We start from the raw sequence: 17,494 nt of genomic DNA, 5'->3' as shown, positions 1-17,494 counted from the left end.
TGACTCTCCAGCCTCTCTAGGAATAGAACTGTCCCCTCCTGGCCCTGCTGTGGCCTCTCCACGTTTACAGATTCTCTGCCTCTGTATGAAAAGGAGACAAGGCCTGCTCCCTGCTCACCAGCTGAGTGCCTTCCTGCAAACTTGCTTAAAAATCTTCAAGGAAGTCCTCATGTGTTTGGGGTGACCTTTTCTTCACACTGTGTGAAGGCATGCCTCTGTATTTTCAATTGTTAGTTCTATACCAGCAGAGAGCTGAATGCTGGCAGGATGCTGCTATTGGCATTTCCCTGGCCCATCACCGGCCTTATATTTTGTAAATATTCATCCTTCTCCACTTGCCTAAAGGCAATCTAGGACTGCATCAGAGGTTCTGATCGGTTGTAATAAAGACCTGACGGCCAATATCTGGTCAGGAAGTGGAGGATGGGACTTCCGGGAGAAGGAGGGATGCTGGGAGAAGAGGCAGATGTAGAGTATGTGAGCGCAAACACAGAGGGAGCAGATGCAGACTGCAGTGGAGCAGAGAAAGGTATAGAGCCAGCTGTGGGGGGTGGACTGTAGGCTACATAGTTGGGTTACATTTAGAGTGACAAGGAGACTGCCCAAGCCAGAGGCCTAGCTAAGCTTTAACCTACATAGAAGCCTCATGTCATTTATACTGCTGGCGGGTCCGAAAAAAGTCCCACTCATGTATATGGTAGATGAACTGTACTCACTTGTTGGTGTGGGGATGAAGTTAGCTACTGGATATAAAATGCTTGTAATGGCACTTGAAATAAATTAAATAATTTATTTGTTCGTGGCAACATATTCTTGCCACAAATTTCTTAAGGCTAGTGTGCCAAAATTACGATACTGAACACAGCTCCCGCCCTCATGAAACCCTCAGTTTAAGAGGGTGAATGGCATCTACACACAATTGCGGTACCTACTATGGTCAGGAGATCTGGATGGGAGCCCTTAACTGGGCACTTAATAACAGAAGTCAAAGAAAGCTTGGCTTGCGCTGGCTCCAGGACAGGCACTCTGGATCTCACCTTCTCACTGAGGGTCTAAAGGACACAAAGTTCTAGACAGCAGACAGACACCAGAGCCCTACCTGAACTCAGTGACTAAGGTCTGGCCAGCTTATGCATCAATATTACCTGGGACTAAGGGCAAGCACCAAAGTTGGCAGACTAAAAGATGCTGCCTAGGAGTGGTGGTGGACCACAAGGCTTCAAGGCAATGGAATTTTTCCAGGAGGGTGCCCAGACTGGCACACCTGAAGGGCAGTGCAGGGAAAAGTAACCCCAGTTTGCCAAAGCTAGGCCAGACATACTGTGGCTCATAAGAAAACTGTCCTCATGTCAGAGGGCAGTGTCACCAGCTTTTATCTGTGCACTAAATGCCTGATATTATCCCACCAGAAAAAGTCAGAGACGTGTCTTCCTCGCAAATGGCCAAGACATATTGGTCGACTCTTCCTAAGTCATCTTCTTATACACTGATTGATGGGGTTCCCTCACACTTAATAAGTCCTAACCCAAAGTACCCCAGAATGTGACTATGTGAAGTTAAGGTCTGCAAAACGAACGATCCCCTCATCCAATATGACTGGTCCTCACAAGAAGAAGAAATCTGGATGTGGATAGGCAGAAGGGCCGTGTGAAAACAGAGACGAAGGTCAGCTATGAGGCAGGGACCCAGCCTCGGGGAAACATAAAACAAAGACCACTGCAAAGTCACTGGTCACGGTTCCTTGGTCAAACATGGAGACAATGAATTTTAGCTGTTTACGGTCGCCAGCACTGTATCATGGTAACTCTCTTGACTGAGACACGCCCATCTACAGAAACCACTGCTCCTCCACCTCGGAATTCCAGGTACTTGGTAGAAAATAGAAGTCACTTTCCTTCCTCGTGAATACACCTCAGAGTAGAAGGGACTTCTGAGACTCAGAAGAAGAAACGTATACATCCAAAGTATAGAGCTCTTACCAACAGTGCTGATCAATCAAAGTATCATGCAGACATGTTTTGGTCCTCCTCCTTTTCTTCCTTCTCTTTCTTTCTTTCTTTTCTTTTCTTTTTTTTTTTTTTTTTTTTTTTTTTTTAGATTTTTACTATGGGAGAGAGGCAGGCCTTAGGACACTGAAGGGTCTCACCACGGACCTCAGGGTTCCTGGACACAATCCTGCCTCAGGCTCCACAGTGCACCACCTTCCTGACCTAACACAGTGGTTTTCACGAGCATGAACACTGTATCTGAGCCCAATGTGGTGCCGTGTGTCTTCACTCCAAGCATGCAAGAGACAGAAGCAGGCAGACCTCTGAGTCTGAGGCCAGCAGGGTCTACACAGAGCTCTAGACCAGCCAGGGCTACCCAGAGAGACTCTGTTTCAAAAGACTATACATCAATTAAAAACACTCTATCTAAAATCAGGGCTAAGGATAACTATTGTGATCTTGCCACCCACTCATCCTCCATATTATTTCTGTGCCTTGATTTGTTTGGATAATGTCAACAAATTCTTGCTTTTCATAGATAAGTGGCTGCACACGGTGACATTTTGAACATCTTAGATGCTCTTCAATTAAGTTTACCCTAGAATTAGAAAGATAAAAGCAATTTTTACTTCTAAGTCAAAACTAGCAACCTCTAACAATGGCTTATATTTTTATTATAAATGTGGAATCATCAAAACAAATCATCACCATTTTGCCTGCTGTTTGACTGTGTTCAGTTCAGTTCACATACCCTAAAAAGGGGGTCTCGATCCACAGGTTGAAAACCAACTGTTTTATACCCTGGTAACCAATACAAGTGTTCAGTCAGAGAAAAATAAAATTGCATAAAAGTCCATTGCTATTTACCTGGCAACTAAGATGAAGAATTTAGGGACAATCGGTACACTGGAGCAATCAGCTTATGAGTTTATAACTAGCCATATCTTTTGAGTCAACTTTGAGGAAAATGGTGAGTGAACAGGAACTTCACTTACTGCCCAGAGTCTGCAATCTCCATACCCTGCAACACTCTCTAGACCAAGTAACCTGGGCACTGGTACCAGTGTCTATTTTGTTGTGTTTATTTTGTTGTGTTTCTGCTTGATTGGGGTTTTGTTTAATTTTGTTTGGTTTGAGATGTGGGTCTATGTAGCTCAGCCTGATCTCAAATCCACAACCTATTTCTCTGCCTCCCAAATGCTGGCGTGACAGGCATGTGCCACCATACCTGGCTAGTGTGCTTGGAGGTTCATCTACACGTGCTAGCAGTTTTACACACTCCCCAAAAAAAAGTTTGTTTGTTTATTTCAGCAACTTCAACTTAAGAGACTCAGCAGACTGACCCTTTCCTCTGTCAATTCAGGCTTGGGAGGCCCATAGCACATTGAACGTTCCTGACTGGATCAGCCATGCCTATGGGCAGCCAGCACTTGCCAGGAGCAAACTGTATGAGTCCCAAGACTGTTAATGCCCATAGCACTCATTACTACTCTCTCTTAAAATATGACATCAACGAACAAGAAGCATGAACAGAAAGAGAAATTGTTCCTAAGAAAATGAAGATGAATGTTTGGAAAGAGTCTATAAAAACAAATTATGTAAGAAACTGCTGCCAAAAAAGGTGTAGGCAAGATAACTATAAAAGACTCAAAAGTCATATATGTGTGTGTGTGTGTGTGTGTATGTATGTGTAGACACACACACACACACACACACACACACACACACACAGTATCTCACACCAGTTTGCTCTGCAAATATCCTTGCTCCACTTTGAAGAAGCAAAGGCCAGGGCAGACACATGCTCTCCCAGGCATGGTAGCACTGCTATGTGTCCACATGCTGAAGGATCTCAGAGCAGAACAGGTAGGAGAGCAGCTAGTCCAGACACAGGCTGCGCTAAGGATGGCTGATTCTCTCGGAACTTTCTAGCCATCAAACTTACACAGTAACTGCTGCGACTGCAATTCACACTCCACTACTGAAAAGCCATGTGACTCTGGCAGAGGTCTCGGCTTTGCTGATCAATCCTTTTATGTCCATTAGTCAGGGACAAAGATGACGGTCACAGGTGACACTGGCCATCCTCAGGCCTCAGCCATACCAAGTCCAGCGTTAACTGTCAGTTTTTGTTCTCAGAATACGTATTGCTACCAAACAGACATAAAGGCTCCAGCCCCATCGGGTTGGGAGACAGACAGGAAGTGTTTTGCTGTTTAACGTGAGACTTTAAGATTGGAGAGCTCCATGCTAACAAGAACAAATGGCAAAATGACACCCAGATCTGCATCAGCAAAGGCTTCTACCAAGAAGTGAGACAAGAGGGAACAGAGTCCACAGCAAGAGGGCCAGTTAAGCCAATCATTGGGATTTTCAGACCACAGTTGCTTTACTTTTCCTTCTACTTAAAACAGCAGAAAACGAATTCATGTCATTTGCAGGAATGAACTGGAGATCATCATGTCAAAAGAAGTAAGCCAGCTCAGAACAAATATGCCATGTTCCCTCTCAAATGAGTGATCTTGATGTTTTTTCTTTAATTTATTCAGATTACATCTCAATTGTTATCCCCTTGCTTATCTCCTCCCGTTCCTCCCTCCCTCCCTCCCTCTTTCACCCTATTCACCTCCCCTAGGTGTATGACCAAGGGGGACTTCCTCCCCCACCATATGGTCACAGCCTATCAAGTCTTATCTTGGTAGCCTGCCTATTCTTTCTCTAAGTGGCACCAGGCCTCCTCACCAAGGGGAAGTGGTCAAATATGGGGCACCAGAGTTCATGTCAGAATCAGTCCCTGCTCTCCACACAACTGTGGAGAATGTCCTGCCCATTGGCTAGATCTGAGTAGGGAGGGGTTCAATAGTTTTTAAAGGTGTGACATTGTTGAAAGGGACTATTTGGGGAAAGCAGTGGAAACAGCAGTGGGGTGAGAATACTAGTGGGCGGCAAATGTTAACATCCACGTTACATGCATGAAACTGTCATGATGAAACTGCTTATTGTATTTTTTTTTAAAAAAAAAAACATTAATTTCTTTAACCGAGGTTTTTAAAAATGTAAGACAGACTGAATTCGCTCAAACAGCTTTAGGGGAGGTTTCCTTTGAACCAGTTACTGGATCAATATCTTAAGCAGCAATCTATCTTAAACCTCGCTCTAAGACTCCATGCTTTAAAATAGCCTGAGTAGAGAAAGTACCAATGTGAGCCTCCAGAGTTCAGTCAGGAAAGAAGACGGCAGAGCCCTAGAGCAGCAGGACGTAGGAGACACAGGCAGGAGGGCAGCCTTCCCCTGGTGAAGCACTCCATTTCGGGACTTCACAGCAGCCTCGCAATCAAAGGCCCTGGCCTAACAGCTTAATCAGGTAATGGCTGGACCAAAATAGAACCCTCAAGAAACAAGGGCTGGTTGGGAATAAAGCACAAACCAACATCAGTTAGAGAACGAGAGCCAGGAAAACGAAACAACAAAAACCACAACAACGTTATACCAGACTTCGCAGGGATCCTAGACTTATTTTATATGACATGTTTACTACAGGATAACGTCCATAGGCTCCTAACCACCGGGATCCACCTGTGTGGCATCTATCAATCACAACAGTACAATCACTGATGCGGAAGGCCTGTGTGCAGTCAGATGCAGTAAGGCCAGGATGCTTTCACCCCGCATTTTTGTAGCACCTCCTTAATGTTTTATGCAGAATTACCAATACAGGATCCCACTTTGCTGCCTCTACGGCAGGTAAGGGCAGGTATCTGTGATGAATAAATGGACTTGTGGTGAAGTGCCCCCTTTTATTTGCTACTAGCAAAAATTATTAAGGACTTGTGGATTAAGACCTTTGGTTTTGTTTGTTGTGTTTGTTTGTTTGTTTGTTTGTTTGTCACAGGGCCTGGCTCTCCAGGAATTTGCTTAGTAGACTAGGTTGGCCTTGAACTCAAAGAAATCCACCCGCCTCTGCTTCCTCGGTGCTGGGATTAAAGGTGTGTCACCACACAAGGCTCACAGAATTATGATAGGGGCAGCTGCTTTCTTGTGCTGACTTTTTGTATGCTGTTCTAGAAGAAAGCTTCTGTGTTTCTAAGTATTATACATTATCAACGTGAGCAGAGAGAAGGCTCAGTTTGGCCCTCAGTCCTTAACTCTGCAGGAAGGGGAGGGCACGGAGGGGCTGCTAAACTAACAACTCCAATTGTTGCCACATCTCTCTATGTTAGACGCCAACCCCGCTCCCAGTGAGCTTGTCCCCAAGCATAGTCTTCACTCTCCCCTAAGGCGGAAGTTCCCACAAACCCAGCGGAACCAAGCAGACTGGTACCCAGTCCCTGTGCTCTCTGGCCTCTCAGCAGTGTTCATATCCTCCCTCATGTTGCACACTCTCTTGATAACTATCTGTCGGATTCCTACCTCCTTTCAAGACCATCAGTTTCCTCAGTATGGGGCAGGGCTCTGCGCCACTGACCTCATGAAGGAATAAACGTAGAGTAGGTGCTCAATCAACAAGGAAACTATTGTAAATATCTTCTGATGAAAAGTTCCCTACAGTCTCTAACCATGGTCTTGTTCTACATGTCATTGATGCTGAAAGCATACAGCACCTTGCCAGATGCCACTCCGGGGTAGAGGCCAGGCCATAGCCTCAAACTGCTATGGGTACCCAAGATCCTACCAGAGTACATTGGGCACAGGGCGGAGCAATGAGGTCAGAGACGTGTGTCATGTTCACACAGTACAGAAGTATGCCAGCTGGCCCCAGAATTTCTGAAATGACTCTGAGTCTGTCTGCTAGGAATTTCAAAGTGCTTCAGATAAATCACATCATCCCAAACACAGACAAATATCTTCAGCTTTTACCTCTGACTAGGTCGTTCATTTCCACCCACTCCATCTCCCAGTCACTCGCTACCCCTGAAGCAACAGCTTCCTTTACAACTCCCAAAACTCCGGCCATTCAGGCCAAAGCAGCCATAACAACCCGGCAAGAATTCATGATGCCAGCATCTGCCTCCACTCCCAGATTTTTCCATGCCCGGCTCCTTGCCATCTACCAGCATTTAGACGAGGCCTTCCAAGACTTCCATTTATCTAAACGAGCTTCTCTGTGCCTCATCTCCATCATCCTCAGCCTGTCCTTGGATACCTGTGTATGACATGCAGAAAGGAAGTTCCAGCAAAGCCCTCACTTTGTCTCAATCAGACTGCTACCCAGAGAAAGAACGAAAAAAAAAAAAAATTGCTTGAATGAATGTTTAATCACCTGGAAAAATCAACAGTATCAAACCTCCACAGGCCCTTGACACTAGACCCCAAAGAAACTCAACCTTTTCGAAAAACAAACACAACCCCGTTCCTTTCTGTGAAATACACCCCGAGTGATGCCCACACTGAGAGCTCCCTTCACTGACCCCACTTTCTCTTACAAACCCACAACAGTCTTCGTGCAGACCACCTTTCTGTCTGGAAATGACCCGTCATTCCTTGGCTCTGCGAACCGGAACTCCACCTTGGAGTAGAGCCCAAGGTCTCAAGCTCACAGTGAGGGCCAAGCAGAGAGGCCTTGACGTTCTCTCGAATTTGCTCCACACATCTGGCTACCACCCCATCCTTTGGAGGAACAAAAACAGGAAAGGCACGGAAGGCCTCCCGAGGCTGAGACCATTTCGGGGACTTGGGTGAAGCCATGTTTCTTAAAGGCCCTGATGTTTGACCCAAGACGAGGAGGAAACAATGAGCTATGGACCGGATGGGGTCCGAACAGGACACGGAAGTACATACTGAGTGTGGTAAAATACGCACCCAGTCCTGGCTCTGAGATCAGACAGAAAACCTAGCTTCAAATCCTGGCTCCAGCATCTATATTTCTTAAGGTCACAGGGATGTTATCTCAACCCTCTGAGACTCTTTTTCCATAGCTATCAAAGAAGATGGCACCATGCTAAGTGGTTTTGCCCCCTGGGGATATATATACACATACATATACATATATAATATTTGGCTCATCTATTTTTTAATGAGCTGATTATTCATATGGAGAAAATAAATACACTCAGATACCAAATCAATCTCTGTGAGTTAGCAAAAAAAAAAAAAAAAAAAAAAAAAAAAAAAAAAAATCTGGGCTCAGCATACTGTTTTGACGGTGAGCCATACAAACTGACTGGCATTTACTTAACTCTGTCATAGAGGTGAGCCAAGCTGATCCCTGAATTATGTTTATACACGTACACAGCAAAGAGTGCATTCAATACATAGTTTTCAATGAATGAACTGAATGACAAGATGAACTCTATCTCTGTGGATCCCACTAATCGAGTCCGACAGCCTAAAATCTGTTGGTGGTAGGTTTTTTCCTATAACTGTCCATCTTGCCAGGCATTAATCTACCTGTGCTTTGGCAGTGAGGACTCAGCAAGAAATGAGATGAACACCATTAAAAAAGCTAACTACTTTGACACGTGGAGTTTCCTTCTGATATATAATGCGGGGAAAACAGGCACTCGGGAAGTGAAATTTCTGGGTTTTTTTTGGAAACTACCCATCAGTTCTCCCTGAGCCTAACTTCAGAATCCAGAGGGACACTTTAAGATGGAACGGTCACCCAGCAATAATCACTGGAGGAGCATTCCTCACGCTGGCCGTTCCTGCATTTTGCAAGGATATTTAGCAGAAGCACTCTCCTCTTTCATTCTTGCTCCACAAATACTGAAGGAGGAGGTTGGCAAATGGATCTGATGAAACTATCCAAGCATGGACACATGCCACAGCATGGTGTCCCTGGAGGTTCCTGGTGACTGTGATAACCCAGCTCTGAGGGGTCCTACCTTAGGGTTCACATGCTAGACATGGTTTCTTATAGATCGAACGTGTCCACCTATCAAATCAGCAGCATTTCAGGGCAATAAAGACTCCAATCCCACACAGGGACCTCTCCTCTAAGAAAATGCACATACTTGATGAGCAACACTCGCAGACAGGAAGCTAAGAGACAGCCATGCCCTCAACAAAGCTGCCCAAGGTTTGCTTTATAACAGACTTAATGTCTGTGACAGGCAAAAGAGGTGGGAAATGCCTTTGACTGGTACAGTGTGGGACACCTAAGCAGGAAGCAGTGTACATACAGATGCTGTGCCTTAGCAAACAGTACACTTGCAAGGTCTAAAGCCAGCCAGTCTCCGTCCTGTCCCTGGTAAGTCACAAAGGAGCTGCTCCAGAGGCAGGTGGTTTAACCCCTTTCTCGTTTCCTCACCCAAAGGTGGAGAATCTCTAATAAAAACAGGTATTCCCTACTTTCCATAGTGACTGGGGTGCCACGCATGGTGGCTCATGCCTTTAATCCTAGCACTTGGGAGGCAGGCGGATCTTTGTGAGTTCGAGGCCAGCCTGGTCTACAAAACAAGTCCAGTATAGCCAAGGCTACACGGAGAAACCTTGTCTCAAAAAACAAAAACAAACAAACAAAAACAACAACAAAAAAGCAGAGTTACTGAGGAGATCAAATAAATGTGGAAGCTGTCAGAAGAACACAAAGGCACACCCTAAGATTATGCATATACACATTTGAAAATAAGAGCCTCCTGGAAACCAGCATGCGTCCACACTTGCTCACGCCAAATATGCTTTCTGTCATTAACAAAAGGAGATACCAGGATGTTGAGACACTTCTGTGAATCAGCGTGAACACACAGCTCTTGGAGCATGGGGACTGCCACCTGCCCTCCTCGAGGACCCTGTGACAGCTTCTGGTGCCCTAGGGCAGTCACACAGGCAGATGCTCCCGCCCCAGCTTTGCACGGCTCAGGGCTCTAAGCCTATTACTTAGGTAGGTTTTACCAGACACTATGTGCTAGGATTCCATACAATACCTGAATTGTGATCAGGCCAAAGGAGTCACCAACTCGTAGGACAGATGTGCAGCACGGTGTGAGACCCCAGTGGAGCTCACCTTCCCGTTGCTTACTGCAAGTGTTTCCTTCTACACCCTATTGGGTTTGGGTGAACTCGTGTGAAATCAGCAGCTAAATGTTGTTAGTATTCTAAGAAATCCAAAGAAAAAGACAGGACAAGACCCCCAAGGACTCCATACTGGGCAAGAATTGTTGATGCTCTTCTCTGGGCAGCCAGTGGTGGGTCCATCCTTGACTCACAGCCAAGCCCACTGCCTGAGTAGCTCCTGAACAGCTGGGACCACAGGCTCTGGGTCCAGCCTTACCCACCCCCCTTCATCCACTCCCCACACGCATATGTCCTAGAAACCGACAAGGCCCTTAACTCCTGGCCAGACTGAATGGTTACGGGAACAGATAACTTCAGATCCGGCCAGAACAACCAAAGGTGGGGACAGAGTAACAGAACGGCTCAAACACAAAGTTCACAGAGATGACAACACACAAGGAAGGTCTTCAAAAAGAAACTCAGAAGCACACACGCGGCCCGACCCAGAGGGAGGTGCACCTCACAGCCGCACCAGAAGCGCCTGGAGAGGTGGCACAACCTGACACCCAGGGCTTCTGAGGCAGGGGTTGCTGGTACTGGCCCAGGGCCACACTGACGCGCCAAATGGACAATAACTACCCACACAGCCATTAAGACACTTCAGATCCTGATTCTTCCCTCTTTTTACACTGGGCTTCAAGAAAACACCTAATGGGAATTAAACAATCGTGCTGTTCCACCCCCACCCCAGCAGCTGTGAAGGCAGACTATTACCAAGCCCATCCTGATGTGTGTCTCCCAGGGCTGTGAATGAGTCCACAGAAGATATGAGTTTGGGTGACAAACAGACAACACAACAAGGCAGGGGAGAAGAGTACTGGGTGGTCTCCTTTCTCTGACCCGCCCCACAGTCCTCACTCTCTCTTCAGTGATGAGAATGTGCCATGGGACAGTGCCAAGAAAGACGTTGTGACCTGCATTTCTCCTCATTAATCTTGTCCTCATGACCTGCCGCAATTCACCACCAATTCCACACTGAGAGCTCACTCCTCACTTCTGGACACCACGATACCACCTTGCCAAGCTTGTCCGCCTCCTCAAGGGAAGGCAGGAAGGAGCCACCAGCATTGATTGAACCCCAGAGCCCTGAAGATCGGGGCCTGAGGATGTCTGACATAGTAAGTTGACAGATAGCAGGGGTTCCTACCGCCGTGCACTACTGTGCTGTGTGGGGAGTTAGCAGATGTTTCGACGCACAGGAGGCATCCCCTCCCACTGGACAAACCTGCCAGTTTTCTCTCCCTTAGTTCAGAAGGAACTATCTGCCCAGTATCCACACCCATACTGGCCTTTCCCCGCTATGGGATAGGAGACGGAGCATGCTAAAAGCCGAGTTCAGGTTCAACAAAAAAAAAGGGGGGGATGGGGGGTGCTAAACACTTCGTTCACAGCTCCCTGGCAAATACAGTGTATGTTTTTGCAAATACTATGATTTTTGTCCATGCAAATAGGTGTATTTGATGAGAAATCATGACTCCCGCCCTCCCCCACCCCGCGCCCATGAGTGCAACTTTAAAAAACTCTGGTTTTTAGCAGGGCAGTGGTACCGCACACCTTTAATCCCAGCCCTCAGGAGGTAGAAGCAGGTAGATCTCTAAGTTTGAGCCAGCCTGGTGTACAGAGGAAGTTCTGGGACAGCCAGGGCTACACAGAGAGTCCCTGTCTCAATAACAAACAAACAAACAAAAAAGACTTCAGGTTTTTCTTACATGCAAAACTACACCTCAGTTCCCAGGCTGTGTCCCTGATTCAAACTCTATGGAGCCCTGAGAGTCAAAGACCTTCTCCAAAGCAGAACCCACACTCACACAGCCTCTGCTTAAGAGGGACCCATCACGCAGCAATCAGCTCTAGGCGACAATATTGGCTGGAACCTCAGGAGCATGGATAAATGACTCTTTGCTTTCCCTTGCCCCAAAGGATCCACTCAATTGTATCCTCTGATGAGGCCATGTCACACTGCCTTGACGCCCAGCACCCTTGGTGGCTCTTGTCCTCACCTGTTTTCCAGAAGCGTCATGCACACCACCTCTCGGACCCCTGGGTTATTGGCCTTCTCCACAGAGCAGCCCTGCAAGTTCCACGTGGCCAACCTAAACACAGGTCGCCCATCCCTCATCCCGCCAAAGGTCTCCACCGAGGGCCTCATGGAGATGATTTGCGTGGGGCCCCCTGGTGGCAGGTCCAAGTCCTCGCTCTGCAGGCTCAGAGATGTGGGACTGGGATGAGGTTTGGCAGTGAAGGTAAGACCTCCGTTGGTGTGGGTAGACGGCGGCCTCGACCTCTCTGCGAACACCTGGTGTCTTATTCTGTCCAGGAAGGCTGCATTGATTCCATCCATCCTCACCAGGTCCTCAACACTGCGAAAGGGGCCGTGTTCCCGGCGGTAGTCCACGATGCTGAGGGCCATCTTCTCGGTGAGGCCTCGGACACTCATGAGCTGGGCAAGGGTGGCTGTGTTGATATTGACTCTCGGAGTGAGGGGCACAGTGGTGGCCAGGTGATGAGGCTGCTGCTCAGCCAGCAGGTCCCGCCGCAGGGAGCTGGGAGAGTGCTGAGCCGAGTTACCCTTGCTGCTCACACAGATCTCAAACTTGACCTGCTCCAGTTTGGTGGCCCCTACACCGCTGACCAGCGCTAGATCTTCCACCTTCTTGAAACCGCCGATATACTCTCGGTATTCCACGATGCTTCTGGCCACTGCACGTGTCACCCCAGGCAGGGTCATCAGTTCCTCCTCTGTGGCAGTGTTGATGTTTAGCCGCTCCTGATTCACCAGGATGTTGCTGAAGTTGCAGGCTGCACTGAACTTGCGGCTATGGGACAGGTCTGAGGGGTCTCTAGGGATAGAGCGATGGCAGCCCAGGGTGCTCCCCATGGCCAACCAACACAGAACAGTTCTGGATAAAGAAGCCTGGGAGCCTTTATTAAGCACAGAAGAATGGGAAGTTGCAGGACTTACGGGTCGAGGAAGTTGCTGCAGACAAACATCAAATCTTCCATGGCTAGTGTTTAAAATCGACCTTTTGCTGGGTCACCTAGAAATTGACATGGAAATGGATTGAAATTAATCAGTCAACCCTTAGAACTCCCGTAGTGTGGGAAGTTCAGAACTAGCGGGGGTCAGCTTCTGAAAAAACGCAAACACAGAAAGGCTTCCCCTTGTGGGTTTTCCTCGGATTATTTATCACACTGGGTCCAAAAAGGGAAGAAAGCTATACCCACTAGCCTCATGCCTCTTTGCTGTGGCAACGCTGGGGCCACCTCCTCACTTCGGACACCCCCATAGGGACAAGATGAAGCCCCCACTCTGCTCAAGACACTGTAACTTGGGAACTCTGAGCTGATCCTGCAGGCGCAGACACCGAGCAGGGGCTCAAGGACCCACCCCCGGCCCTCCGATCCCCGCGTCCCACCTCTCCGCCGCTCTGCTGGTGTCGGATCCAGGTCCCACTTGGCTCTATGCGCGCGTCCCGGCTCTTTCTCCGGGGGGAAACTCTCAGTGCCACTCTCCCGGGGCAGGCAAGGCTGCTCCTGAGCGCCAGCAGAGGCGGCGAAATTCGGCCCCAGAAGCTGCACCAGGACTAGCGGCGTCACCGCTGCGTTGACTCAGGCAAAGTCCGGCGCCAACTCGGGCGCGGGAGACGGCGGAGCGTGTCCTGAGCCCCGCGCCGCGCACCACCACCGCGGCTTGCCGTGGGTGTCACAGCTGAAGTCGGGTCGCGCCGCCCGCCCGCGCCTCCGCCGGCACAGCCACGCCTCCTCCGCGCCAACTCCTCCTCCCGCCTCCCCGCGGCACGTAGGGGCGGGGCGTGAACGCCAGGGGGCGGGACCATTGGTAGGCCTGGTGGGGCGGGGCTTAGGGACTGTCCGGGCCGTAGGAAAGGCTCACAGTGATCCTATCCTGCCTGCTTTTCTGGAACCTAAACTGCTACCAAGCTCTGGTTTTGTTAGGTGAAGCTGTTTAGCGCCTCCTGGGGCAAGCTGGAATCTTCCCCGTGAAGTAGGCTTGTCATGTTCAGGGTTCCTGAAACTCTCAGACGGGATAAAATGAGATCTAGCTCAATTCTCTTGCCACTTTTAGGCCTTTTCTGTAAGCAGAGAGACCTCTTTCATCCAGGAAAGGGTGGGAAACTGGGAACCTTGTGTCACTGGAAGAGGGCTTGCCTCCTGTGTCTTCACAAAGGTTGTATGTACATATGCTGCCAGTTGTAAATTTAGCTCTCTGAGAAAATGAAGGTATGTTTCTGTTAAGTATTAAGCCTAATCACAAAAAAAAAAAAAAGAAAGAAAGGAAGGAAGGAAGGAAGGAAATGATACTGGGAAGCGCAGGCAGCTTTCCAAAACAGTTTTTGGATAACATTGTGAAATGATAGTTTAGTTAAAGATTAAAGAGCCCTGTGCATTACAATGGATACCCGAAGCAGGAGTATTTGGTTAAACAAACCCTGCAGTGTGGTGGTGATATGGTGATAAGTTAGATACTTTGACCCTGGGCCTGTTGGTGGCCTCTGAAAGAATAGGTCAAACCCAGGCGTCTGGCCAAGGCTTATGATTTGAATGCCAGCAGAAAGCACTCAGACGTGAAATGAGCGGCAGCCCAGGCGTGGTAGAAGGCTAGGGATGTTAGGGACCTCACTACTACGAGTGAAGGACACCCCAGTCGGCAGAGCTTAAAGAAAAATGCGGGGATTGGGGTGGGGTGGGGTGTTCTGATCCCTGGGAAATAGTTATGGAATCCACCTCACCTCGAGCCGGTCTGCATCCTCGCTAAGGACGGCATGGACTCACCTAACTTCCTTCACATCTGCTGCCAACTTTCCAGGCGTGATGATCTCTCTTGACAAGAATGCCCCATGGTGGTGGTGGTAGTGGTGGGAGGTCAGGGACAACAGGTAGATAAACAGAAGTGCATACCCGGACCAGTGTACATTTGGCAGTTTTAAGCGACGGACGATCCAACTGGTGAGAATGCAGAACAAACGAAACTTCCACATATCACTAGTGGGAACAGAAGTTGGTCCAACCACTTTGCAGACCAGCTTGACAGTTTTCCTGAAAGCTAGAAGTGCACTTGCTGTACAACTCAGCCATTGCACTTACAGAGAAAAGAAAGCACAAAGCCTGAAGCCTCTACATGGGTGTTTGTGGGGTTATTGTAGTCAAAGACTGGCAATCTAAGTTACTGTCAGTCTGGGTTTGATCGGAGTTTGTCCCCCAGCAGTTCCAGCATTAGAGCTTAGCCCTCTGGGAGGGGGATGATGTTGGGAGATGGCGGAATTTTACATTCTAGGTGGTGCTTCATGGGAGGTCACAGTGGTGCAACCTGTTGAAGGGAGTAAAGGGGATGTTTGCAGGACCCTGAGTCAGTCATGTGAGAATGTTGGTGAAAAAAAAAAAAACCTGCCTCCTCCCCATGCTTTCGCTCGAGTCTCTTGACTGCCCACCCTTTCCTGCTATCATGATGTCATGTGCCTTGAAGCCTTGCCAGAGAGGACGGCCGTGTCAACACTTCTTCCTGATGACTCGAAAACTGTGTGCCAAATAAATCTCATCTTCACAAGTACCCCGCTTCAGGTATTTCATTATAGTAACAGAAAACAAGAAGTGCGATTTAAAAAAAAAAAACCCAACACATGTGGAATATTGTTGAATAATAAAGGCAAACTATTTAACGGAAGCAAGAGAAAAGAAACTGAAAATCGGTTCGTGAAGGAAGCCAGACAAAAAGAGAACACGGGGCGCGATCCATATACAAGCTTGAAAATAGAATCTGCGCATGTGCAGACAATGGACCAGTGATGGGGGGCGGGGGGGGGGAAGGAGCAGAATAAAAAGGGCACAAAGTGCTTTCAAGGTGGGTGGGTGAACTGTTGCCTGCGAGGTGCTGGTTGAGCATGTCACAAGCAATAAAATGGTGTGTTTTAAATATACAGGTTAAGGTGGCTAAATTATTCTTCAACAAATTTAGGCAGATCTTCAACATGCAATTCTAAAGAAATACCGTTTTGGCTTAAAAGAAGAGGTGAAACTGGGGTAATACAGTTAAGTCAGAAGTGACTGAAGGGCTGATAGTTGAAATGGGTGAGAGGGGACAAGAAGTTAAGTCAACAGCTACCAGAGGAGAAGTCTATGCTTCTCAGAAAGGTCCAAGAAACAGGAAACCAGACTGTGAGATAACCTCACGACATGATGGATGACCCAGAATCAGCCCTGACATGAAGAAGTTGGCCAAAGGCTTATCTCACACAGAGAACGAAGGTTTTAATGAGGCCTTGCGATTCTCCAAGGACTGAGGTTTCCAGCTGACCACTGAGTTCCATGAAGACATCAGAGGTTGCGTCATTCCAGCCAAATGCCACATGGAGTAGCCTTTGCTTATTTGAACACAGTTCTCACTTAAAGCCTAGTCAGAGAGGACCAGGTCAGCGGCCTTTCGCTTTGTAGTCAGCAGCCGCAAAGATGAAGAGTGACTAGGGAGAAGTGGTGAAGTCAAGGGGCCCATCTCCATGGTTCAATACCATGGTGCAGGCACTCTTAGACAGGGATGGACCAAGTTCTGACTCCCTCCATTCCCACAGCCTTTGGACATCAGGGATATAGACAGGAAATTAGGAAGAACACTGCAGGTTAGTAACTAGGAGGAGAGAAAAGGGACATGCTACAAAGCACTGGTAATTTAGTCTAAGGGATATCCCTAGGAAGTGAGGCTTAGCATAAGACGTGATAAATAATTAGGAAGTGATGCCTCAACCCACAGATTCTCAATCCCTTCAAAGAAAAGCAAACCTCACTTCCCAGATAATAATGTTCAAGCAGGTTACTGACGGGGACCATGACACCAGCCTTATGCATTGGCCAAGATGGGTGTTGTTCTGCAGAGCAGGGTAGCAAAGCAACAACCCCTGTTTGTGTGACCTCAACAGTAGGTCTGTCCCTGTATGCTATAGTGTTCCCAGTGTTTGGAACTGATGAAAGTCCAGGCATTCTCAGGGCTCTGGAACATTCTGGATTAGACCTGCCGCACTGCAAGTCCTGCTCTGGGGTGGCACAGAGTGACCACTGATAGACACCTGCAGAGTGTCAATAGAAGCTCCTGTGGCCTTCACACCTGGTCCTGGGGTCTGCATGCAGACATTCAGCAATGAACTCTGCCTAGCAGCAGAGGCCCCCACATCTAAGAGTGCCTAGTACTCTGCCACAGCCAAACCTGTCCTGTTCTCCCAGTAAGCCAGCACCCAGAGTCCTCCTCACCACACACCTCTCCTCGTGTTATGGAACCTGGCACCTGCACTGGAGGCACCTTGCTCATCTGCAAGAAAGGCCACATGGAGGAGAATGAAAGCAGCCTAGCCCACTCACCTCCCAGGCCCAGCTTGCAAGTGAGGCCTCTGGAACCTTCACGGTGTCCAGCTGCAGCAGATGTGGCCAGAGGAGGAGCCTGGTAGAGAGCCAAGGGCGGAGAGGCTACCTGGCAGTGCCAGGTACCCATAGGTTATGAGAGAGGTCAG

General features: G+C 48.2%; 1 protein-coding gene across 1 annotated transcript in view; it reads right to left on the bottom strand.

Moving 5' to 3' along the window:
* The window catches only part of Eepd1 (endonuclease/exonuclease/phosphatase family domain containing 1), a 116,015-nt gene extending 102,309 nt beyond the window's left edge, over positions 1–13,706 (bottom strand). The window contains exons 1-2 of the mRNA XM_051156095.1: positions 13,400–13,706; positions 11,984–13,021 (exon numbers count right to left, since the gene is read on the bottom strand). Coding sequence (XP_051012052.1) covers positions 11,984–12,861 — 878 coding nt within the window. The 5' untranslated portion in view covers positions 12,862–13,021; positions 13,400–13,706. The remainder of the gene's footprint in view (positions 1–11,983; positions 13,022–13,399) is intronic.
* Between the last annotated feature and the right edge of the window lie 3,788 nt (positions 13,707–17,494).

The sequence above is a fragment of the Acomys russatus genome, chromosome 14 (assembly GCF_903995435.1).
Source record: "Acomys russatus chromosome 14, mAcoRus1.1, whole genome shotgun sequence".
NCBI classification, from domain to species: domain Eukaryota; kingdom Metazoa; phylum Chordata; class Mammalia; order Rodentia; family Muridae; genus Acomys; species Acomys russatus.
This window is presented reverse-complemented; position numbering and strand designations above follow the sequence as displayed.